We start from the raw sequence: 25,403 nt of genomic DNA, 5'->3' as shown, positions 1-25,403 counted from the left end.
GCTCTTTTGCCCCAGGTTATCTTACTTTTCTTTGCTGTCTCTGTGTGCTTGTGTACATAATAAAACTTAATGGACTGAAGCGAAAAGGCTCTTTATTCATTCAGCACACCATGGCTGGTGGGGGTGGAGTCTGCTGGGAAGGAAATGCGATGGAGGAAACAGTTTTTGGTAAGAAACAACACAGATAAGTTTCACATTACTCTGGCTCGTTGCTTGCTTTCAAAGGCTCATGGAGATGCAGAGCCCTTCAATGTGCTCTTCTTTTTGGCCTGGTGTCTGGATGCTCAAAATTGGCTGCCAAGAGATCTGCTTCAACCCTCCATCCCAGCAGAAACTTTTCTCTGTTTGTTTCACAGATATTATGGAGCACACAGCAGGCAGCAATAACAATATTGCTTTAATTGAGATCTAATCTAGTAAGCAAACAATGCCAGTGACCTTTTAAAACGTCCAAAGGCACATTCCACCACCATTATCCACTTGCTCAGCCTATGGTTTAACCAGTCCTTACTGCTGTCTAGGCTGCTTGTGTATGGCTTCATGGGCCATGGGAGCAAGAGGTAGGCAGGGTCTCCCAGGATCACGATTGGCCTTTCAACATCACAGATGGTTATTTTGCAATCTGGAAAGAAAGTCCCTGCTTGCAGCTTTCTGAACAGACCAGAGTTCCTAAAGATGCGCATGTTATGCACCTTTCCCAACCATCCCATGTTAATGTTGGTGAAATGGCCCCTGTGATCCTCCAGTGCTTGCAACACCATTGAGAAGTACCCCTTTCAGTTTATTTACTCTTTTTGGCAAGGTGGTCTGTTGCCAAAATAGGGATATGCGTTCCATCTATCACCTCACTGCAGTTAGGGAACCCCTACATGGCAAAACCATCCACTATGTCCTGCACATTTCCCAGAGTCACTACCCTTCTTAGCAGAAGTCTGTTGATGTCCCTGAAAACTTGGATCACAACAGATCCCCCGGAAGATTTACCCACTCCAAATTGATGCCCCACTGACCGGTAGCAGTCTGGCGTTGCAAGCTTCCACAGAGCTATCGCCACTCGCTTCTCTACTGTCAGAGCAACTCTCATTTTAGTATTGCTGCACTTCAGGGCTAGGGAAAGCTCTTCACACAGTTCCTGGAAAGTGGCCTTATGTCTTCGAAAGTTCTGCAACCATTGCTCATTATCCCATAGCTGCACAACGATGCAGTCCCACCAGTCAGTGCTTGTTTCCTGGGCCCAGAAACGGCACTCAACCATGTCAAGGATGCGTGACTGTCGCCAGCAACTGTGAATTGCTCCACTCTGTGTCTTCCAGCAGGGCTGCTTGCATGGCATCACATTGTTCTGTACGGCAACTCCTGTATCAGCTGTGTAAATACTGCAGGATAAGGCGCAAGGTGTTTGTAATGCTCACAACAACAGTGTACAGCTGAGGGGAGTCCATGCTTATCGTGCTATGGCGTCCACGCAGGTAACCCAGGGTTATGGAAAAAAGTGTGAAAAAGGCTTTGTTGTTTGCTGTTGATTTCAAAGAGGGAGGGCAGGAGGTAAGTGCATCATGGGAGGCTAACACCATGTTCCCATAACCACCCACGCCAATGTTTTGGTCCCATAAGGAATTGCTAACCCAACCCAAAATTCCACTCTGCTACATGCACTGTGGGATAGCTACCCACAGTGAAGTGCTCCATGTGTTGATACAAGCCTTGCTAGTGAGGATGCACTCCGCTGACACAATGAGCATAGTGTGGAAGTGCAAGATTGACTTGCATAAATCGGAGGCTCGATGTCAACTTACATGAAGTCAAATTAACTCTAGTGTAGACATGGCCTTTGGCTATGTCTGTGCAGCCTGCAGAAGCTAACCTCCCAGCCTGAGCTGAACAGACTTGGGCTTATGCTACTGTGCTAAAAATAACTGTAGATTGTTGCAGTTTGGGCTCTGAAGACTCCAGAGTGCGGAGTAGGCTTTGGAGCCTGAGCTCCAGCCTGAGCTGCAATTTCAAAGTGCTGTCTACATAACTAGTGACAGTGTTAGCATAAGCCTCACAATGCCAAGTCTGTCAACTTGGAATGGGAGGCATGCTGCCATATGCTGTATAGACAAACCCTTAAAGGGAGCCTAGAAAACAAGTGGAGGAGGACACCAAGTGGAGGGGAAAGAACATTTTGTTTTTTGGGGACTTTTAGAAGTTTGGACTTTTGTAAGCTGGTTTGTGACTTGTCTGTAGACCTAAGCCACATTTCCAGCATTGATCTTTGTGTGGAGGGCTGAGGAGCCCTACCCTGGGGAAAGAACTGAGGTGGAGAGAGTCTGCAGCAGCACCGTACTTGGCCCACAATAGCTTCTCTGGGTTGACCACACCCTGTTACAGTGTGTCGCTATTGTTGTGACCAGAAATTCAATCCTGGACCTGAGAAATCTTCTCACTGAAAGGATTGGTTCTGATGACTCAACATGTTCTGTCAAAAAAATCAGTCAAATTCCTCAACAGCTGTAGAGGTTGAGATTAAATGTAGGGAACAAAGGAAATAGCGAGCTAGACCTGGTTGAGGGAGCACAGGGGCTCAAAGGAAGAGAATATAAGCAAAGGAAACTATTTTAATGTGTCTGAGCAATGGAAGGGACCCACCCAGGAAAGGGGACTGGTGAGCATTCTCTTTGCTTTTAGGACCTGGTTTTTCTGAGCACCCAGTGCTCCATTTGAAGTGAGTATACTGTACATATACTGCTTCTGAAAATCAAGATGCTAGTGTCTCGGACCCTATTGCTATATGCACTGGTACGAGTATTCTGACACTTGGGGAAAAATCAAAAGTCAATGGAAAGACTCCTGGTGGCTTCCATGCACTTTGGATCAAGTCCATGGAAACTGCTGCACAGTTATGTTTCAACTTTAAGTTTTTTAGCTTCTGGCTCATTCATGCTGATTTACGGCTTAACTTTCTCCTGCAGTTCTTGTACATGGGCACTATATATACCATGAAAGTGTAAGTTCCAAATATAGAATATTGGGGTTAGTTTTCAATGGCTATTAACTTAATGCAACAAACAGTCAACTGAAAGGCAGAGGTTATTTAATGCTTTTTCCATTGTTATAAGTTACTCATGCTAGTTTCCCACTGGAGATTAGCATGAGCGCCCAATAAACTAACTACCAATATCCTATATTTTATTATGATGATTTTTCCCATAAGGTAGCTCAAACTGTATAAAGTGATTAAAGATGGCTCCCTATGTCCAATGCTAACAAGTGTGAAATGAAGAACTGGAGGCAGTTGATTAAATTGTCCTCGCTCCTAGAATGTTCTCCAGAAATGGAAATTGAGGTGGAGTCTAAAAAAGAAACATCTATATAACTGCTCCCATCATCATAGTACTTGAGTGTCTAGCACGTATTTAAAAATTAAAATAATAGTTTTAACCTGGAGAGAAGGCCAAAACTATAAACATACAGCAATTTCGTCTTATTGATAGCAATAGTTGAATTATTTAACCTTCAGAAAAAGAAACTAATTGTGAGAGACTACTTAATTACCTATGAAAGCTTCTGTATCCCCAGATTTTAGAGACATTTAAACACCAGTTAATTGTTTCCTACAGTCAGTGTCCTATGTATTCCGCCATTCCACGGCTGCAGAATTCACCATGGAATGCACTCCCTGCTTCAGAATCTAAGCTTTAATTTAAAAAAAAAAATCCAATCCTTTTGATTACAAAGAAAACCTTGAAATTATGTAAAGAATGTAAACCCGTGCAGAGCTGTCTTCATGAGTCCAGACAACCTGAAATAATAACTCTAAGCCGTATTCATCTCATTAAGATATTAACCATGAAACCTAAAGATGACCTTTAAAATGACTTAACTATTTCACTGATGAGCTTTATAGCAGACCTGACTAAGGTCATTCAAGAAGTCTGTGTTAGAGCCTGAACTTAGCACCCAGACCTAAACTTTAATTATCAGGCTGTCCCACGTTCTCCTTTTATGTTCTATTCCCACAACAGAACACTTACCATACAATCTCCAACATACTAAAAATAGAAATAAATTGTTTTCTCTATTAAGTACAGTTTTGCTTACATTGTTTTTTTGTGGTATTAATATTATTTTACATGTATAATTATACATACATATGCTTCAAATATAGTTCACATTTATAATTATTGCATTAATAATATTAATAGTTTTAATTACCTGTAGTTGATGAGTTACAAGAACTACTGTTTTTTCTTTAAGGGCCTCTTTTATGCATTTCTCAAAAATGTATTTTCCAACATGTGCATCGACTGCTGATAGGGGGTCGTCCAACAAGTAAATGTCTCTATTGGCATAAACAGCACGAGCTAAGCTGATTCTTTGCTTCTGGCCTCCAGAGAGGTTGAGACCTCTTTCACCTATCTTTAAATGGGAAAAGATCACTGCATGAGTTTATTGGTAATAATTCATTTGATTTTTTATATATACATATAAGTGCTCTGTCTATGGTAAAGGTTGCACAAAACTTTGCATTATAAGACTCTCTGTTTTCAGTTGCTTATAACTTTGCCAAGTCAGGTGAGCTAAGAGCAGGAAAGAAGGCAGGATCTGGGGAGGAGGGGCTATAGAACTAGATGGGAACAGGGAGAGGCTGGCAGGGACAGGGTCAGAAGGATCTCTAATGGTTAGAGATCAATCTCCTACAGAAACTGGAATTGAACCCATTATTCCTGAGTCTCAAAATTCCCTTGCTGTCTAGTAAATAGCTGTAAAATCACTGGCAAAGTGTGTCTATCCCTCCTAGTGGCAGGTCCACCTAGAAGATAACAGCTTTCTGCTGCTATAAGTTACTCTATTAACTCAAGTCATAGAGGACTGTTCTGCGGATCTCAAGATCCAAACAATACTGAACCACAGGAATGGGCACAGGCTCAATATGGTTCCATATGATTAACTATTTACTGTTTCTTTAAAAACTTAAACACTGAAACTTAGGAAACTAAATCTAAAAACGCAATTAAAAGAATGTGAAAGTTGCAAAGTCAACCCCTCAAAAGGTAGGGAATGCCAGAATTCAGGTTGCTTGTGCAATCTTTGTTCATCCTCCTTGTGCACATGCTTCATGATCGTCTTTAACTACATGATCACATCCTATTTCTTCCACAGGACCTCTGCCTAACTTCTTGATTTCCCCCTGCCGCTGCTGTCTGTAGGATTCCTGCTTCATTTGTTGCAGTTCTCGGAAGGAGTGTAATTAAGGAGAAAGGATTGTCTTGTGGTTAAAGCAGCTAAATACCATCCTGGAAAATTTTATTCTGTCCCTGCCTCTGCCACAGATTTCCTATGTGATGAAAGGCAGGTCATGTAAATGAAAATTTTAACAGGTGATCACTGTATTCCTATATTCTCAGTACCCAATGTGAGACTTCTGTTATCTGATTTGCAAAAGTGCTGAATGCTCACCACTACAACTAACGTCAATGGGAGCTCTGCTCCGAACATATAAAGTACCATTAAATTCTAAGCATTCTGAAAAATCAGACCCTAAGTTTTTCAAATTGAGGACCCAAAATCAGTTGACACCCGGTCTTCTAAGACCTTTGCATGCAGAAATTCTATAGACCTCAAAAGTAGTTCTGTACACAGATGGCATGTAAGATCAGATCCATAAGTAGCAGCTGACTTATTCTTTAGTTCTGAAAAAGGGATCAGACTCTTCCAACAAGTTTTTGGTTAATATTATTCAAATTGCTGTGCTAGTTATTGTTACAGCAGAGCTAATTAAAAATCTAACCTCACTGCAACAAAATATCAATATGCTATAAAAAGAGCAAATAGCCTTTAAAGGGGGTAATTGTGGGTTCACTCCCCCTAAAGCCCAGTGCCTCTGAACTTCCTGCTGTGTCAAACAGCTTGAAGCCAACCAGAAAGTGAGTCATTGATTGAAAGACACAACTGAGCCTTAAGTTGGAATATGCTTTATGTTCCTAGTTAAGTTTTCAATAAAAAATTAAACTAACAAGCTGGCCAAGCCATGAGGAAAGCATTGTTGAATCAAATGATCGCAGCACCCTTAACATTAGGTTGCATTATTTAATTTCTGCTCAGAGAGGCATGTAGTATGACCGAGTGTAAAACAGATAATAAAAAGGGCAGCTTTAAATGAGTTTAGCATAGCATCCACTTCATTCTCACCAGCTTGTTGCGATAAAAGAGTTGAGGGAAAGATGAAAGACATAGGCCTGGTCTACACTATGGGGTTAGGTTGAATTTAGCTGTGTTAGGTCGATTTTAAAATGAATGCGTCCACACAGCCAACCCCGTTCTCTTGACTTAAAGGGCTCTTAAAATCGACTTCTGTATTCCTCCCCGTCGAGGGTAGTAGTGCTAAAATCGACCTTGCTGGGTCAAATTTGGGGTAGTGCAGATGCAAATCGATGGTATTGGCCTCCGGAAGCTATCCCAGAGTGCTCCATTGTGACTGCTCTGGACAGCACTTTGAACTCTGATGCACTAGCCAGGTACACAGGAAAAGTTCCGGGAACTTTTGAATTTCATTTCCTGTTTGGTCAGCGTGGCGAACTCGGCAGCGCAGGTGACGATGCGGTCCCCCCAAAATTGCAAACAAGCTCCAGCATGGACTGAAAGGGAGACACTGGATCCAATTGCTGTATCGGGAGAAGCATCTCTGCAGGCAGAACTCCGATCAAAAAGAAGAAATGCAAATATATTTGCCAAAATCTCACAGGGCATGTTGGAGAGAGGATACAACAGGGACACACAGCAGTGCCGCATGAAAGTTAAGGAGCTGAGGCAAGCCTACCAAAAGACAAAGGAGGCAAATGGTCACTCCGGGTCAGAGCCCCATACATGCCGCTTCTATGATCAGCTGCTGGCATTCTAGGAGGGGACCCTACCACTACCCCACCACTGTCCATGGACACCTGCAAGGGGGGAGTCTCATGCAACAGGGAGGAGGATTTTGTGGATGAGGAAGAGGGGGAGGAGGAGAATGCGCAGCAGGCAAGCGGTGAATCCGTTCTCCCCAGCAGCCAAGACCTTTTCATCACCCTGGAGCCAATATCCTCCGAAGGCGGGATCCCTGACCCTGAAGCTGGAGAAGGCACCTCTGGTGAGTGCACATTCGTAACTATAGTACAGGGTTTAAAAGCAATAGTGTTTAATGTTTGATTTGCCCTGAAGAATTGGGATGCATTCGCGGCCAGTACAGCTACTAGAAAAGTCTGTTCACGTGTCCGGGGGTGGAGCGGGAATCCTCCAGGGACATCTCCGTGAAGCTTTCCTGGAGGTACACTGAAAGTATTCTGGAATCATTGCAGCACAAAGCATGGCAGCGAATGGTCCTGGGTTTTGGTCACATTCAAGCAACATTCGGTCTATATCTTTCTGTGTTAGCCTGAGGAGAGTGATATCATTCATGGTCATCTAGTTGAAATAGGGGGATTTTTGTAAGGGAACGGTAAAAGGCCCTCGTTCATGCTGGGCTGTTTGCGCTTGGCTAAAAGGGATCATCCTGGAGAATAGCCATGCAGTGGGGTGGGGTGAAGTGTGTGCTGCACATCCACCCGAAAATCGCAGCCCCTCCTTTTAAATGTGAAATCCAACCCATTGCTTGCTATGAGAAAGGATGGTGCTGCAGTTTGAAACCATTCCCACATGTTATGCGTAAGAAGCCAACCCCGCATACCCTTTGCCTTACCATGACTGACTGCCTGGAAACTGAATTCTGTTGTCCAGCTGTGTGTGATGTGTCACCATACCAGCAGGCTCAATATAAAAGACAGAGTGCAACCTTATACCTAAAGCACATGTGCTGCCTGCTGTGAATTGCTTGATTTCACTGTGAAAGAGTCTCTCCCTTTTGTTCTCAGAAATGTATCATCTTAAATTTTACTCTCCCTTTTTATCTCCCGCCAGGTGCAAATGTTTCTAGGTTCCCTCATCATCTCCGTCCCTGAGGTTATTGTAGATTAGAAGGCAAAAAAAATGCACTCACAATGCCATGTTTTCCGAGCTCATGCAGTCCTCCTGCACTGATAGGGTACAGCTGAATGCATGGAGGCATTCAGTGTTAGAGGCTAGGAAAGCATTAAGTGAGCGCGAACAGCAGAGGCAGGATCGTGAAGAGCGGAGGCAGGAGGCGATGCTAAGGCTAATGGGGGAGCAAACGGACATGATGAAGCATCTGGTGCAACTGCAGGAAAGCCAACAAGAGCATAGACCCCTGCTGCATCCATTGTACAACTGCCTGACCTCCTCCCCAAGTTCCATATCCTCCTCACCCGGACGCCCGAGAACGCAGGCGGGCGGGGGGCTCCAGGCATCCAGCCACTCCACTCCAGAGGATGGCCCAAGCAACAGAAAGCTGTCATTCAAATAGTATGATTTGTAATGTGGCTATAATAAGCAATGTGGCCTTGTCCTTCCCTCCTCTCTGCCCCCCCCCCCCCCGGCTACCTTGTCAGTTATCTCCCTTTTTTTTTAATTAATAAAGAAAGAATGCGTGGTTTCAAAACAATAGTTACTTTATTTCAAAGGGGGGAGGGTAGTTGGCTTACGGGGAATTAAAATCAACAAAGGGGCGGGTTTTCACCAAGGAGAAATATATACAACTTTCACACCGAAGCCTGGCCAATCATGAAACTGGTTTTCAAAGCCTCTCTGATGCGCAGCACGCCTTGCTGAGCTCTTCTAATCATGCTGGTGTCTGGCTGCTCATTTGTCTCAACCTCCCACCCCGTCATAAACGTCTTCTCCCTTACTCTCACAGATATTATGGAGCACACAGCATGCAGCAATAACAATAGGAATGTTGGTTGCGCTGCGGTCTGACCTAGTCAGCAAACAGCGCCAGCAGGCTTTTAAACATCCAAAGGCACATTCTGCCACTATTCTGCACTTGCTCAGCCTATAGTTGAACTGCTCCTTACTACTGTCCAGGCTGCCTTTGTACGGCTTCATGAGCCATGGGAGCAAGGGGTAGTCTGGGTCCCCAAGGATAACTATTGGCATTTCAACATCCCCAATGGTAATTTTCTGGTCTGGGAAATAAGTCCCTTCTTGCAGCTGCTCGAACAGCCCGGAGTTCCTAAAGATGTGAGCGTCATGCACCTTTCCCGGCCATCCTATGTTGATGTTGGTGAAATGTCCCTTGTGATCCACCATTGCTTGTAGCACCATTGAGAAGTACCCCTTGCGGTTTACGTACTGGTTGGCAAGGTGGTCCAGTGCCAAGATAGGGATATGCATTCCGTCTATCGCCCCACCACAGTTAGGGAACCCCATTGCAGCAAAGCCATCCACTAGGACCTGCACATTTCCCAGAGTCACTACCGTTGCTAGCAGAAGGTGACTGATTGCATTGGCTACTTGGATCACAGCAGCCCCCACGGTAGATTTGCCCACTCTAAATTGATTCCCGACTGACCGGTAGCAGTCAGGTGTTGCAAGCTTTCACAGAACTATCGCCACTCACTGCTCAACTGTGAGGGTTGCTCTCATCTTGCTATTCCTGTGCTTCAGGGCAGGGCAAAGCAACTCACAGAGTTCCAGGAAAGTAGCCTTTCGCATGCGAAAGTTTTGCAGCCACTGTGAATCATCCCATACCTGCAACGCTATGCGGTCCCACCAGTCTGTGCTTGTTTGCCAGGCCCAGAATCAGTGTTCCACTGTATCAGTCAGCCCCGCTGCCACCATGCTGTCCCAATTGCCACAGCATGTGCTTTCAGGAACCTCTGTGTCCATGTCCTCATCAAAATCATCCTCGTGCTGGCATCTCTTAGCCCGGTTCTGCATATACTGCAGGATAATGCGCGAGGTGTTTACAATGCTCACAACAGCTGAGCAGGCTCCATGCTTGCCATGGTATGCCATCTGCAGGAGAGCAGAGTTGCAGCGGAAGCGGTGGATGATGACGGATGTCACGAAGATAGATATTTATACAGAACGACGAGAGGACCTGTGAGGTGGATTCATGGCACCAGGAGAGCAGAGTTGCAGCAGAAGCGGTGGATGACAACAACATGGAGAAATTTGCTATTGAGGCTGAGTTGATTTACAAGAGTAGGAGAGTAGAGTTGCAGCGGAAGCGGTGGATGATGACGGTTAGCAGTCGTACTGCACTGTCTGCTGACAGCAGCACCCAGGACACAACAGCAGTGGTGACAGTGAGCTGAGCTGAGTAGGCTCCACGCTTGCCATGGTATGGCATCTGCACGGAAAAAAGGCGCAAAACGATTGTCTGCCGTTGCTTTCACAGAGGGAGGGGCGACTGACAACATGTACCCAAAACCACCCGCGACAATGTTTTTGCCCCATCAGGCATTGGGAGCTTAATCCAGAATTCCAGTGGGTGGCAGAGACTGCGGGAACTGTGGGATAGCTACCCACAGTGCACTGCTCCGTAAGTCGATGCTATCCATGGTAGTGAGGACGCACTCTGCCAACTTAATGCGCTTAGTGTGGACACATGCAATCGACTGTATAAATCGACTTCTATAGAATCTACCTAATTTTGTAGTGTAGACATACCCATAGAAAGGGTAAGAAGAGGACTAGTAGCCCTAAAAAGGGAAGACCAAACATCAAAGATTTACAACCTATCCTGAAAAATGATCCCTCACTCACACAGATCTTGGGAGACAGACCAGTCCTCGCTTACAGACAGGCCCCCAGCCTGAAGCAAATACCACAACCACATAACAAAAACACTAACCCAGGAACCTATCCTTGCAACAAAGCCCGATGCCAACTCTGTCCACATATTTATTCAAGTGACACCATCATAGGACCTAATCATATTAGCCACGCCATCAGGGGCTCGTTCACCTGCACATCTACCAATGTGATATATGCCATCATGTGCCAGCAATGCCCCTCTGCCATGTACATTAGCCAAACTGGACAGTCTCTATGCAAAAGAATAAATGGACACAAATCTGACATCAGGAATCATAACATTCAAAAACTGGTAGGAGAACACTTCAACCTCTCTGGCCACTCAGTAAAAGATTTAATGGTGGCAATTTTGCAACAGAAAAGCTTCAAAAACAGACTCCAACGAGAAACTGCTGAGCTTGAATTAATATGCAAACTAGATACCATTAACTTGGGTTTGAATAGAGACTGGGAGTGTCTGGGTCATTACACATATTGAATCTCCACGCCGGATTTTAGCATTGAGAGGGAAGAAAACAAAGTAAGAAAGGATACAGAAGAATGTACTTAAGGAGGAAGGGCAGTGTGGATACCAGTCTAATAGGTTATACTGGCTGTAGAATGACCGTGCCTAATAGGATGCAGAATGTGAGTGAGGCCAAACAGCAAAAATTAAGATGTTTGTACACCAATGCGAGGAGCCTAGGTAACAAAATGGAGGAACTAGAGCTACTGGTGCAGGAAGTAAAACCAGATATTATAGGGATAACAGAAACATGGTGGAATAGTAGTCATGACTGGATTACAGGTATTGAAGGGTATGTGCTGTTTAGGAAAGATCGAAATAAAGGTAAAGATGGTGGAGTAGCATTGTCTATCAATGATGAGGTAGAATGTAAAGAAATAAGAAGAGATGGTATGGCTAAGACAGAGTCCATCTGGACAAAAATTGCATTGGTGAAGAAAACTATTAGAGCCTCCCCTGGGATAGTGCTTGGGGTGTGCTATAGACCGCCGGGATCTAATTTGGATATGGATAGAGCCCTTTTTAATGTTTTTAATAAAGTAAATACTAATGGAAACTGTGTGATCATGGGAGACTTTAACTTCCCAGATATAGACTGGAGGACGAGTGCTAGTAATAATAATAGGGCTCAGATTTTCCTAGATGCGATAGCTGATGGATTCCTTCATCAAGTAGTTGCTGAACCGACTAGAGGGGATGCCATTTGAGATTTGGTTTTGGTGAGTAGCGAGGACCTCATAGAAGAAATGGTTGTAGGGGATAGTCTTGGCTCAAGTGATCATGAGCTAATTCAGTTCAAACTGAACGGAAGGATTAACAAAAATAAATCTGCAACTAGGGTTTTTGATTTCAAAAGGGCTGACTTTCAAAAATGAAGGAAATTAGTCAGGGAAGTGGATTGGACTGAAGAACTTATGGATCTAAAGGTAGAGGAGGCCTGGGATTACTTTAAATCAAAGCTGCAGAAGCTATCAGAAGCTTGCATCCCAAGAAAGGGGAAAACGTTCATAGGCAGGAGTTGTAGACCAAGCTGGATGAGCAAGCATCTCAGAGAGGTGATTAAGAAAAAGCAGAAAGCATACAGGGAGTGGAAGGTGGGAGGGATCAGCAAGGAAAGTTACCTTATTGAGGTCAGAACATGTAGGGATAAAGTGAGACAGGCTAAAAGTCAAGTAGAGTTGGACCTTGCAAAGGGAATTAAAACCAATAGTAAAAGGTTCTATAGCCATATAAATAAGAAGAAAACAAAGAAAGAAGAAGTGGGACCGCTAAACACTGAGGATGGAGTGGAGGTCAAGGATAATCTAGGCATGGCCCAATATCTAAACAAATACTTTGCCTCAGTCTTTAATAAGGCTAAAGAGGAGCTTCAGGATAATGGTAGCATGACAAATGGGAATGAGGATATGGAGGTAGATATTACCATATCTGAGGTAGAAGCGAAACTCAAACAGCTTCATGGGACTAAATTGGGGGGCCCAGATAATCTTCATCCAAGAATATTAAAGGAATTGGCACATGAAATTGAAAGCCGATTAGCAAGAATTTTTAATGAATCTGTAAACTCAGGGATTGTACCGTATGATTGAAGAATTGCTAACATAGTTCCTATTTTTAACAAAGGGAAAAAAAGTGATCCGGGTAACTACAGGCCTGTTAGTTTGACATCTGTAGTGTGCAAAGTCTTGGAAAAAAATTTGAAGGAGAAAGTAGTTAAGGACATTGAAGTTAATGGTAAATGGGACAAAATACAACGTGGTTTTACAAAAGGTAGATCGTGCCAAACCAACCTGATCTCCTTCTTTGAGAAAGTAACAGATTTTTTAGACAAAGGAAACGCAGTGGATCTAATTTACCTAGATTTCAGTAAGGCGTTTGATACCATGCCACATGGGGAATTATTAGTTAAATTGGAAAAGATGAGGATCAATATGAAGATTGAAAGGTGGATAAGGAATTGGTCAAAGGGGAGAGTATTGGTTAAAGGGTCCTACTGAAAGGTGAACTGTCAGGCTGGAGGGAGGTTACCAGTGGAGTTCCTCAAGGATCAGTTTTGGGACCAATCTTATTTAATCTTTTTATTACTGACCTCGGCACAAAAAGTGGGAGTGTGCTAATAAAGTTTGCAGATGATACAAAGCTGGGAGGTATTGCCAATTTAGAGAAGGACCGGGATATCATACAGGAGGATCTGGATGACCTTGTAAACTGGAGTAATAGTAATAGGATGAAATTTAATAGTGAGACGTGTAAGGTTATGCATTTGGGGATTAATAACAAGAATTTTAGTTATAAGCTGGGGACGCATCAATTAGAAGTAACGGAGGAGGAGAAGGACCTTTGGAGTATTGGTTGATCGTAGGATGACTATGAGCCGCCAGTGTGATATGGCTGTGAAAAAAGCTAATGCGGTCTTGTGATGCATCAGGAGAGGTATTTCCAGTAGGGATAAGGAGGTTTTAGTACCGTTATACAAGGCACTGGTGAGACCTCACCTGGAATACTGTGTGCAGTTCTGGTCTCCCATGTTTAAGAAGGATGAATTCAAACTGGAACAGGTACAGAGAAGGGCTACTAGAATGATCCGAGGAATGGAAAACTTGTCTTATGAAAGGAGACTCAAGGAGCTTGGCTTGTTCAGCCTAACTAAAAGAAGGTTGAGGGGAGATATGATTGCTCTCTATAAATATATCAGAGGGATAAATACTGGAGAGGGAGAGGAATTATTTAAGCTCAGTACCAATGTGGGCACAAGAACAAATGGATATAAACTGGTCATTTGGAAGTTTAGACTTGAAATTAGATGAAGTTTTGGAATAGCCTTCCAAAGGAAGCAGTGGGGGCAAAAGATCTATCTGGCTTTAAGATTAAACTCGATAAGTTTTTGGAGGAGATGGTATGATGGGATAACATGATTTTGGTAATTAATTGATCTTTAAATATTCATGGTAAATAGGCTTAATGGCCTGTGATGGGATGTTAGATTGGGTGGGATCTGAGATACCCATGAAAGAATTTTCTGTAGTATCTGGCAGGTGACTCTTGCCCATATGTTCAGGGTTTAGCTGATCGCTATATTTGGGGTTGGGAAGGAATTTTCCTCCAGGGCAGATTGGAAGAGGCCCTGGAGGTTTTTCACCTTCCTCTGTAGGATGGGGCACAGGTCACTTGCTGGAGGATTCTCTGCTCCTTGAAGTCTTTTTAAACCATGATTTGAGGACTTCAATAGCTCAGACATAGATGAGAGGTTTTTCGCAGGAGTGGGTGGGTGAAATTCTGTGGTCTGCATTGTGCAGGAGGTCAGACTAGATGATCATAACGGTCCCTTCTGACCTTAGTATCTATGAATCTATTTCCTTAGGTTAAGTATCCTTACACCTTCTTGTCAACTGTCTAAATGGGCCATCTTGATTATCACTACAAAAGTTTTTTTTTCTCCTGCTGATAATAGCTCATCTTAACTAATTAGCCTCTCACTTCCAACTTATCTGTATCTTACTATATGTTCCATTCTATGCATCCGATGAAGTGGGCTGTAGCCCACGAAAGCTGATGCTCTAATAAATTTGTTAGACTCTAAGGTGCCACAAGTACTCCTGTTCTTTTTGCAGATACAAACTAACATGGCTGCTCCTCTGAAACCAGTAAAATTGTAATTACAGTTAAGATAATTTTCTAGTAGAGATGGGCATTACCTGGACTCAAGTGACCCTGAACCTTGTGAATTTCCCCATCGAAGCCAGATCTAAACTTTGTGGATTTGTACCCATTTCTACTTTCTAGTAACTTTAGTTCTCTGATCCTTCACCCTGTTAGGTCCAGGAATCGATTAAATGAAAATTCCTAGAAGGGTGGGTCATTCCTCTAGTGGAATGAATTCTGACAGGAAGGAGCATTAAACTGATGAACCTCTCTGTGTAGTAGTCCAAAGGTACTACAGGACCACTTTATATGGAAAAGAATAACAGGAGGTTCTGATAAGAAATTGCAGCATAGTGTCTTAATTTAAATATTACCTTTCAAATACAAGGTATATCAAAGCACTTTACAGTAATGGATCGGATGCTGATAGTGCAGTGATTAGGCAAGTATGACAACTATTGTACACTTAATAATACCTCATACACAGTTTGAATCTGTTTCACTGACAGTTAGTTGGATCAGTAGAGTTACCTTTTACTTTTTAAAAGGTGCCATGGATTCTATAACTTCCACAGGGACAGCCACCAAATATGGAAAAAGGAATATGATTTAACACAATCTCAAGGTCCCCACCTTTAACAATACTCTAGCCTCAACACCACATGAGAGCATTAACGTTAGTGTTTACCCAAATCTTGATGTTTAATTTGAACCTATGCCTTTCTTAACCCTGAAATACAAGTGCAAGGTGCAATCATGTGAGTCCCACTAAGACATACATTTAAGACATATATATAAAGAAACTTTCTACAGCAGCTTATAAAAGAGATTTTTAAGGTGTCAAGAGGTTCAGAGCCTAAGAAGGAGGAGAAGGTGATTGAGGTCAGGTGGTACTGTTTCTGTTCCCTGATTGGATCACTTCAATGACTAATCAGAACAGTGTAAACAGTGACTACTAAACTTATACAACTTGAAATTCATGCTGTTTGGCTAGTTGGTAAGTTGAGTTAGCTATATCTGTTGAACACACAATTCACAATTTGTGCATTTTTTGTAATATTTGCAGTTTGTATTTTGAATCTGCAGATAATACTGCAAACTGTAATTTGCAGACCAAGACAATTCTGACTAATTTCAAATAATGAATACATTTGAAAATTTCATGATCTGTTCCCAGATAGCAAGCAAACAGTAAAAAATGCAAAATCCATCAGTTAAACTATTACAATTTTTTTATCATCAGTACTATCAGTATTAGTTTTATGGACCAAAACCAGAACAATTCAGAAAAGTGACTGACGAAAAAGAGATAAGGGGTGAAGCTTTCATTGCAAAAAGGAAATCTGTGTTATCTAAACCTTATTTCTCAACTTCTCCAGGTTGGCAACCCCTTATTTGAAGTCAAGATTTTCATGAGCCCCTTACATTTTTGATAAAAGTAAGTTTTATTTTTAAATATCAGCTATAAACTTGTATAATTTATTTGTGTATGTATTTCAGGAGGTTGAAAGAGAATACTTGACCTTGAAGTGTAAAGGTGTATAGCAAGTAGGGATTGGAGATTTTCTTTGTTTTAGATTGTAATAAAATTTTCAATGCCTTGTGACCCTCCTAATTGCTTTCCATGACCCTCCTGGGTATTGCAATTCACCAGTTGAGAAATATTGATCTAAAAATTCAGGGTCAGAGACTCAGTTGCTGTAACTTGATATAGCTCCATTGACTTCATTTTACACCGTTGAGTCAGGAATCAGTTATAAATGACTGGCAAACAGTAATTACGGAGATTCACAGGAACATGGTCTCTGCAGTGAAACAGCTAAAGGAATACTACCATTCTCCCAAATCTGTTTCCAGAAGATAATGGCTTCTTTGTATATTTAAAGACCTGGAGCGAACTCTTCTATGTTCGTTCAGCTAGTATGTCTTTGTTTCCATGTCTGTGAGGACATGAACCCATTTTCCTTACAGGACTTGAGAGCTAGGTGCACAGTTATTTATGTACAACTTCATCTCCAGAGGATACTGTACAAGAGATATGTTACAAAAGGCTCTGAGTAGTAAATTCTCACCCATTTGGGGAATAATCTGTCACAAATGTGACCTGCAATTGATGAAGACAACATAAAAAGAAAGTCAAATTGGACTCTAAGGCCCACTAACAAATAATGATTGACAGGATAGCTGACAAACAGTAATAGGTGAATTGTAATATTTTTGGGGCTATGGTGCCCTGAGAATGTGCTACAAAGAAGATATTTTTTAGCCTTGGTAACAGATCCAGTACAGGAAGTCTAGAAACCACCCAGACAAACTATTGAAAGTATTTGAAGAGGTGGGTGCTATTGCATTGAATTATAGAACTACTACAGTAGAAATTTGTAAAATAAATACATACAGTGAATTATCAGTCATCCTTTTTTCTGCTGGAGGATGCTTTTCAGGGTTATGTCAGCTGTGTTAAGAATGTTTATGTAAAACAGATATTACTCCTATAACACAACTTTGATTTTTTTCATTTAATAAAAAATAGATGTCACTTGGGTTTTTTTTTTCTTTTCTTTTCTTTAAGCAGCAGCATAACGTTATTTTATGTCCATTAAGGCTTTCTTGAGGATTAGGGCCAGATTCAAATCCTGATGATCTGACGGTGAGTTTTTCAATTGACTTCAGCAGGCTTTAGTTTAGGCCACAAGAGCAACACTTAGATAGCATGGTTGATAGTTGAGAGTGCTCCTGACCCAGGTAGTAGGAATATGTGTGCACATACTGGTAGCAGATAGACTATCACTGCTGCCTATCACCCTGTATACTCTGTGGCAAACTGGATCTCTGGATTATGCAGAAGCACTCTGTTGTCACAGACTCAAAATTCTATGGCAGCTTCATTTAAACATTAAAAATACAGGCAAATATGAGTAATACAAAGAATACAGTGGTCCCTTTATTTATTTTCATATTAAATTAATTTATTTTATACTGGTCTGGATGAAAGAAGGTGGGAGATAAATCCATAATCTTTCCCTGTCCCTTTGCTCTTTGTCTGTTTCATATGGGCCATAAAATTTGTGTGCTAGGAATATATGGGAATATGAGTATTGGGGGGTATTTTCTCTTTTGTGGTGTATAATACTTTTGTACTTATATGTTTTATATGTTGGCACCTAGAACTTGTTTGGTTTGTTATAAAAAAAAAATTGAAAAAGTTTAATAAAGAATAAAAATACTTTATGCTGCCCCCACATTTTCAGTATGTTGCAGATTTTTGACTTGACAACACAGAACTACTTTGTAGAAGCTGTTGGGAAGCTGGATAGGGGCTTGGCAGTTGGATAGGGCTCAATTCGAATTTTTTTTTACTCCTAGGATAGTGGAGCCATAAGCTTTGGGTTGTGGGATAATCACACTACCAGGATGTATTCAGCTTGTCTGCAATCTTAGAAAGATCACAGTGCATGGTTTACATTCAGTTCATATTTGTAAAATTTATTTTGTTCAACCATAGAACTAGAAATATGAGGGGAGGGATGGATAGCTCAGTGGTTTGAGCATTGGCCTGCTAAACCCAGGGTTGCTAGTTCAATCCTTGAGGGGGCCATTTAGGGATCTGGGGCAAAAATTGGGGATTGGTCCTGCTTTGAGCAGAGGGTTGGACTAGATGACCTCCTGAGGTCGCTTCCAACCCTGATATTCTATGATTTTTAAAAATATTTTGAAATCCCCTTTCTCTAAAACTTTAAAAAAAAAATCAGAAAAAAAAATCTAGCCTGGGATTTAGTGTGGAATGTAAAAAAAAAAAAATTTGGAGGGGGATGTAAACTGGAGTGAAAGTGAGTTGAAAATTGGACAATATGGGACTCTATTGTCAGCTTTTTACTATGGAGAGTTTAACAGCTCTCCATAATATGTGCCAATATTTTACTAGATTGCATAATGAGACTTACTTCAGTCAAATCTCCATAAGGAAGAGATTCCATATCTGACTTCAGACTGCACACATTGATTGCATAATTGTACCTAAAGAATGAATGTTCAACATTGTTTAATTCCTAAAAATTTTCTTCAGCACAAAATCTCATGTATTTTGAATTACCATAGTATCTTTGTTGCAAATATATCGATTTGAACCATAATAATTCACTGACCATGATATAATAATTCAGATTCAGCCCTTTCCCCCCTGTTTTCTGTGTGTAGAAGTTACAGTTATATCATACTGTGACACAGTTGCCTTTGAAATTCTTATACAATATCATCATATGAGCAGATATACAATGTTGCACTCTACAACCTCCAACTGAGACCAAGAGCATCAAATCTGCAATTCCAGCCTCACGTACAAATCCAAAAATGTAGGAATTTGAGATTAGACTTAATTTGGATTTCTCAGCACTGAATCACAGTTGCTTGCTATATGTTGAGCCTTTTGACCAACCAAATACTGAATCTGATTCTCATTTACATTAGAGATTTTTTACACCACTTTGTCAGTGTACAGAAGCCTTACTTCAGAGGTGGGCAAACTATGGCCCGCGGGCCACATCCGGCCTGCGGGACCATCCTGCCTGGCCCTTGAGCTCCCGGCCGGGGAGGCAAGCCCCCGGCCCTTCCCCTCCTGTCCCCCCTCCTCCGCAGTTACGCCGCCACAAGGGCAGCAGCTGGCTCCAGTCAGGCGGCGTGGCTTCCAGTCCTGCTGCTCTGAACGGCATGGTAAGGGAGCGGGGAGGTTGGATAAGGGGCAGGGGGCCCTGGGAAGCAGTCAAGGGACAAGGAGCAGGGGGGATTGGATGGATGGGGGTTCTGAGGGGGGCAGTCAGGGAGCAGGAAGTGGGATTGGGTGGATAAGGGACAGGGGGGAAGGCTGTTTGGAGAGGTACAGCCTTCCCTACCCAGCCCTCCATACAGTTTCACGATCCCGATGTGGCCCTCAGGCCAAAAAGTTTGCCCGCGCCTGCCTTACTTTATTAGTAGTATTATAATGTATGTGAATTGTGGTGGCACCCAGAGGTTCAATCCCATTGTGCCTAGCTATGTACAAACATAATAAGGACATGGTCCCTGTCCTGAAGAGTTTACAATCTAAAAGGGCATAAGTTTGCATTGATGGCCACTTTAGGGCACCTTTACACTGCAGTGTACAGTGGCCTTAGTGTAATGAAAGTCAGGTTCTGAATGTTTAAAACTTTGTACCGAAAAACAAGAAGGATAAAGTGCAATCTTATATACAACCTACACATGCAAAATTTGTTCTTCTTTCTGGAGAGGATGGGCTAGGTGTCTACCTACCAGAATTGGTCTCAGATATTAAAAGGAATTGTTTTTTTTACTACTGAAAGATTATATTGCAAATATTAATCTTAGGCTCTATTTTTATTCCATATTTTGCAAAGAATGACTAAAATTTCATTTATCAGCCCTGTTTCTGTGAGCAGTATTCCATATCAGTTGCACCAAATGCCTTATAAAACATTCTATAGTTCCTACAAAATTTATGTAATGGCCATATGTTCTGAATCTTCTGGTTCTCCTGGAAGAAAATACTACTGCATTAAGGTCTTGCAGTTGTTGCATCCCAATGTTGTTTTACAAGGCCTATACCTCACTGTCTCACCTTTTTTCAGAACCCTTTATTGTAAACATGCCATGGGGAATTTGAACCAAATTTCAGCTACTAATAATATGTTTGTGAAATTATCTCCAATTTGTATTTTGTGTTTGTATGCTGGTTTCTTAGAAAATTTGGGGAAACAACCACTAGAAGTCCTGTTTTTCTTCCCCACATAGCACGCATTTGCTGCACCCTGCTGGTGCCTGAGCAGTAACATTGTGACATGAGAGGTAATCAGCCATTCATCACTCACTCCCTCCAGTTCAATTGCATACTTGGGGAGAGCCACTAGTGCCTTGGTTGTCATGGCAACTGCTGCCTGTGATAACTGATTTACCTCAGACAACCAGGACATTACTACAGTGAAGGATCCCAGGAGGAACTGGAATGAAAGCTGACTGCTCTTTGGACTTGTCCTGTGGCAAGTTACACTGTGTCTTTTCAAAGGGTAATTGTTACTTTTCTCAGATACAAAATTACTTTTCATATATGTTGTTTACATGTTTCTTTCAAATTGGAGGTTGAGACTTTATGAATACTTCCAGCTTTTTTAAATACATGGGAAATTATAGGTCCAAATCCCTACTCAGTTTTCACTGTCAGACAATTAAAAGAAGTAATTTAGAAGTTGTAGTAAAACTGAAGTTTAATTACCAAAAAACATGTTCTGACTACAATATAATTTAATTCCTTTCTATATATTGGTCAACATGGTATTCGAAAGATAAGAATGGCAACCAGATATATATTGAAGAAAGCTAATATGCAAGTGCTTTAGTTAAATAGTACAAGCGGACGAATTAAAGGTTGCATGGGCAACAATCGATCTGGCATTTCCAAACTTGGGAGTACTTGACTTCATAATCTTTTAATCCTTTTTAGTCTTTAACTTTGTACTTTTTAATGATTTTATGGTTTAGTTTATTGATGAGTTACTTTAACTAATAGTAAAAGAAGTTTTTTTTGTTTAATTTGTGTATATTCTTAGAATACTTATTGCCTTTTAACTACATGTAACTCTTCATAATCTAAAACCAGTATTCTTTGGAGCCATTTTCAGGAATTGGTAAATGGAAGTTAAGAAGAACCAGAGAATTTGATATGCTGCTTCAAAAATTGCTGTAATATATGAATACCATAGGACATGGCTATTAAATGTCTTTTTCTGATATTCCTATGTCTATATGTTTTGATAAAATAGTTACTAAACTATTTAAGGAAAGTAACTTCTTGAATTTTTAAATACAAACCATGTGTCTGGGATGTCTAATGGAAACATTTATCTGAAATTTATAGACAGGCAAATTCATTCCATTTCCCACATGGCTCAACTTCACGAATTTGCTGGTTGAAGGCAATAGCAGGTATTGAAGAAAATGAACATCTGACAAGCATGGCTGCCCACCAGCATCTAGCCAGATTTGGCAGGTGAGACACTGAAACAAGTCTTTTTTTTTTTTTAAATAAGCACAGGGATTCTCTATCTATTATCCATATAAGTATGACTGAACAAGGTTGGAACTACAGTTATTAGCAATACAGAGGTAGCTTTTGTTAGTACTTAGGGATAGGAACTTGCTGGTTTTATGCAATGCTGCACTGATAAGTAGCAGGAATGCAGAGGAAAGTTTATGGATATTTACAGGAGTTCTTTATTTTCTACATTTTTCCATATTTCTTTGGTTTGAAGTCTCCTAATTTAGTTAATTTGTTCCCATTTTGGATTTAAAAAGCCTCCTCTCACATATTAGAGTGTCCTGTTGTGTGATATGTGTGGCCCATGAGAATATAAAGGAGAGAGGCATATGCATCAGGTGTGTAACAGGTTGTCCTGCCCTTTAAGGGCCAGAGGCCTGGGGCAGCCAGCCATGTTAACTATTCAAATGCAGCTGCGAAGGAAACAGGTGTTCCCTATTAAAGAGCTGCAAGAAAAATGGGACAGCTGAGAGAATCTGCAGGAAGGGATAGCCTACCTCAGTAGTCCCAGAGGAAGGGATACTCCCAGGGGGAAGCCCTGCTAGTTGTGGTTGGGTAGAAAGCCCCAGCTGGAAGTTTTGTTTTCCTTTTGTGACTTGTTTGCACAAAAAAATGGAACCAGGAGGGAAGGGCTAAAAGCTGATTTGGGCATGGCTGATGATTCCCCAGGCTGGTGAGTAAAACTGCAAGGGCACAGAAGGGTTTATGCAGCCTGCATGACCAGAAAGGGAAGGACATGTGCAGCCCATGTGGCTGTTAAAAGAGGGGGGTGTGCACCTTGAAAGGCATATTCAATGTGTTCTAAGTCTATGTACAAAGCACAACATATATGGCAATGTCACACTACATGAACTAAAATAAAACCCATTTCCCTGCAGTCTCAGTCCAAAACCAGAGGAACATCGGGACTGCTTCCTCCCTAGGGAGTAGAAAAAGAGGTGAAAACTCGGCCTTGCCCATAGCATGAGCTCATAGTGTAGGACCAGTGGGTACTGAGGAATATGCTGCATGCACAGAAGGGTGTATTCCCCTTGCAGATCAGAAGTGCTAGAAGGCATTCTAATTCACTAAGGCAGAATGTTTCCTAGTGCTTCCCCTGGAATGATGCACCTCCCCCTCATGCCGGGAAGAGCTGTGCCTTTAAGGCACAAATGAGTTCTGAGGCCCAGATTTTTAAAGGTATTTAGGTATTGCTCTGCTCACCATTGTCAGGTCTAAGTCCCATTTTCAAAAGTTTCTAGGCCAGGCATGATTTCAATGGAAGTTAGGCAGTTTGGTGCTTTTGAAAATCCTATTTGGCATCTATCTGCATCTTTAGGCACCTAAATACCTTAACAAATCTGGCCATTAGGCACTTTGGAGACTAAGTCCAATTGACTTTGTGAATGGAACTTAGCCATCTAAATCATGTAGGGCCTTGCAAGGTGGAGTGGAGCAGTGCCGAAATATCTTTTAAAATCTGGGCCTTAATAACTAGATGAGCTTTACACCATGTCCTGAAGATAAACAGAATAATGCTGACAGACCAATTGGTTGCTATCACCTTAAATAGTTGGGGGGCCTCTAGTGGGCCTGCCTGTCTTCTACTGCAGTAGACCCCTAACACATCAGCAGCATATATATGTACTAGGCCTTGCATGTTTGATTATAGGTAGTAAATATGATTATTTGAACCCCAACTCTGCCCATGTGGTTTCCTCTTAGTCTTAACCTTGCGTAGAGAGCAAAGACTCAACATCAATGGAGAAAGTGAATGCCATACATTTCCTAGTTGTTTATAACTAATTTAAAAAAATTTTTTTTAAATAGTCTCACAAAACTAAATGCAATATACACTGACTGCACTGCATCAGTTAGTAATATGAGAACTCATGAACTGCTGCTTTTGATTTCTGGGGATATTTCTGTTATTTAGCTTATGGCTAATTTAACACATTTATTTTCTTCTTAGTTTTAGTCACATGCTATGGCAGCTGAAATTTGAACACATGGTACATGACAACAGGAGTAAGGTGATGATTTAATCATCATTATAATGTGTAAATACCAGTCCTGAAAAATGAAAATATCCCATAGTCTAGGTCAGTCACAAAGAAAGTAATGACCATTTATAGCCTAACTTTTTAAATAGTCCATTTGCCTTTTGAGATATACAAAATTAAAATAACTGACCAGCCTGATCCTTCAGTTGACAATATCTGAAGTCCATATATATGAGAAACCTGGAAGTTTTAGTTCTAAAGCTAACTGAGGCTGGGAGCATCAAAGAGGTGATACTATATATCTTGTGACTGAGAATGTTGCATACATCTCGTCTCAGCAGTCACTGATGACTAGTTGTAGATTTAATGTCTTGGAAGATAATATTTGGCATTGATGGTTGCAGCAGGAGTACAGAGTTTCATTGGGTGTGGATAGGAACATTGGAACTCAGAGGTGTGATCTCCCATGGAGTACATATGTGTGGGGCCATGATTAATTATAGGTGTTCTATGGAAATGAACCAGAATAAAGGCAATGGTGAAAGTCAAATAATGCCCTCTCCTCCCCATTAGTCATGGGATCAAGTAGAGTGAGGGAAACCTCATGTTCAGAGGCTTTGGGCCCTAGCCACAAAAGAAGACAAGTGAGTGTGTGTACACATATGTAAGTTCAGCTATCAAATATGGAAGCTTATCATTAGAGTAAATAAGTATTGGTAAGATTTAAGTATTCCAATAATTACCTTTCTTCATTGTATTCTTCTCCAAATAATATATTCTGCCTAACAGTTTCATGAAATATCCATGCTTGTTGTGACACATAAGCTAATGTTCCATCAACACCTACTGTCCCATCATACAAGTACATCTGAAACAAGTAGATTGTACAATTAAAAAAAATTTATAGAGGTCTTCTAATCGTCGTTATAACCTGACTCAAAATACAATCAGCAAGGATGGTCATTTTGCTAATGTGTTATGAGTGTAATTCTTCATTGTATAAACAGCAGGTATCTAGAACATGACTTAAGAAGGACCTACGGTTCTTCTGGCCATTCACCCAAAGGCTCTTGTAATCATTCCTCTATGGTGCCCTTTTTACCTCCCTGGTCCTTTTCAGGAATAGCTGAGAAGTGGAGGGCTAAGTGAGTGACAGAAGAATGTAAGTATCCATGATACTGCAAGTGGCCATAGTTATCATTGTGTGAATTGTTCTTGAACTTTGAGGAGTTTCTCTCCTGTGTAGGGCAGGTTAGAATAAATGAGTAGATCTGGTCAGAAATTTTCCAACAGAACCCTTTTCCTGTGGAAAATGCTAATTTGTCAAAACCAGAATATTCCACAGTAACATGATTCCAATGAAATTTTGATGGAAACCAGGCAGTGGAAACTTACCTGATTTCCTATCTCCCTGCCCAATTCCCACTCTCCTCAGGACCCCAGCTTGTGGGCTGCTGGGGAATCCAGATTCCACAGTTAACCCTGGTTCCTCAGCAGCCTGCCAGGGCTTCCA

General features: G+C 41.5%; 1 protein-coding gene and 2 long non-coding RNA genes across 5 annotated transcripts in view; 2 read left to right on the top strand and 1 right to left on the bottom strand.

Annotated features, from left to right (window-relative positions):
• The window catches only part of LOC125620853 (ATP-binding cassette sub-family C member 12), a 117,547-nt gene that overhangs the window by 43,784 nt on the left and 48,360 nt on the right, over nucleotides 1-25,403 (bottom strand). For all 3 annotated transcript variants that reach the window (XM_048817047.2, XM_075118371.1, XM_048817048.2), the window contains 3 exons: nucleotides 24,634-24,758; nucleotides 18,769-18,841; nucleotides 4,198-4,401 (listed from right to left, as the gene is read on the bottom strand). In XM_048817047.2, the coding sequence (XP_048673004.2) occupies nucleotides 4,198-4,401; nucleotides 18,769-18,841; nucleotides 24,634-24,758 (402 nt within the window). The remainder of the gene's footprint in view (nucleotides 1-4,197; nucleotides 4,402-18,768; nucleotides 18,842-24,633; nucleotides 24,759-25,403) is intronic.
• Nucleotides 4,351-8,467, top strand: LOC142068660 (uncharacterized). The gene is made up of 3 exons (XR_012664572.1): nucleotides 4,351-4,437; nucleotides 5,146-7,111; nucleotides 7,918-8,467. It is a non-coding gene; the product is annotated as an uncharacterized LOC142068660 (long non-coding RNA).
• LOC125620858 (uncharacterized) overlaps nucleotides 16,220-25,403 on the top strand; it is a 48,875-nt gene continuing 39,691 nt past the window's right edge. Inside the window, exons 1-3 of the long non-coding RNA XR_012664568.1 lie at nucleotides 16,220-16,262; nucleotides 20,609-20,880; nucleotides 21,729-21,860. This is a non-coding gene — a long non-coding RNA (uncharacterized LOC125620858). The remainder of the gene's footprint in view (nucleotides 16,263-20,608; nucleotides 20,881-21,728; nucleotides 21,861-25,403) is intronic.

Source organism: Caretta caretta, chromosome 12 (assembly GCF_965140235.1).
Source record: "Caretta caretta isolate rCarCar2 chromosome 12, rCarCar1.hap1, whole genome shotgun sequence".
NCBI classification, from domain to species: domain Eukaryota; kingdom Metazoa; phylum Chordata; order Testudines; family Cheloniidae; genus Caretta; species Caretta caretta.
This window is presented reverse-complemented; position numbering and strand designations above follow the sequence as displayed.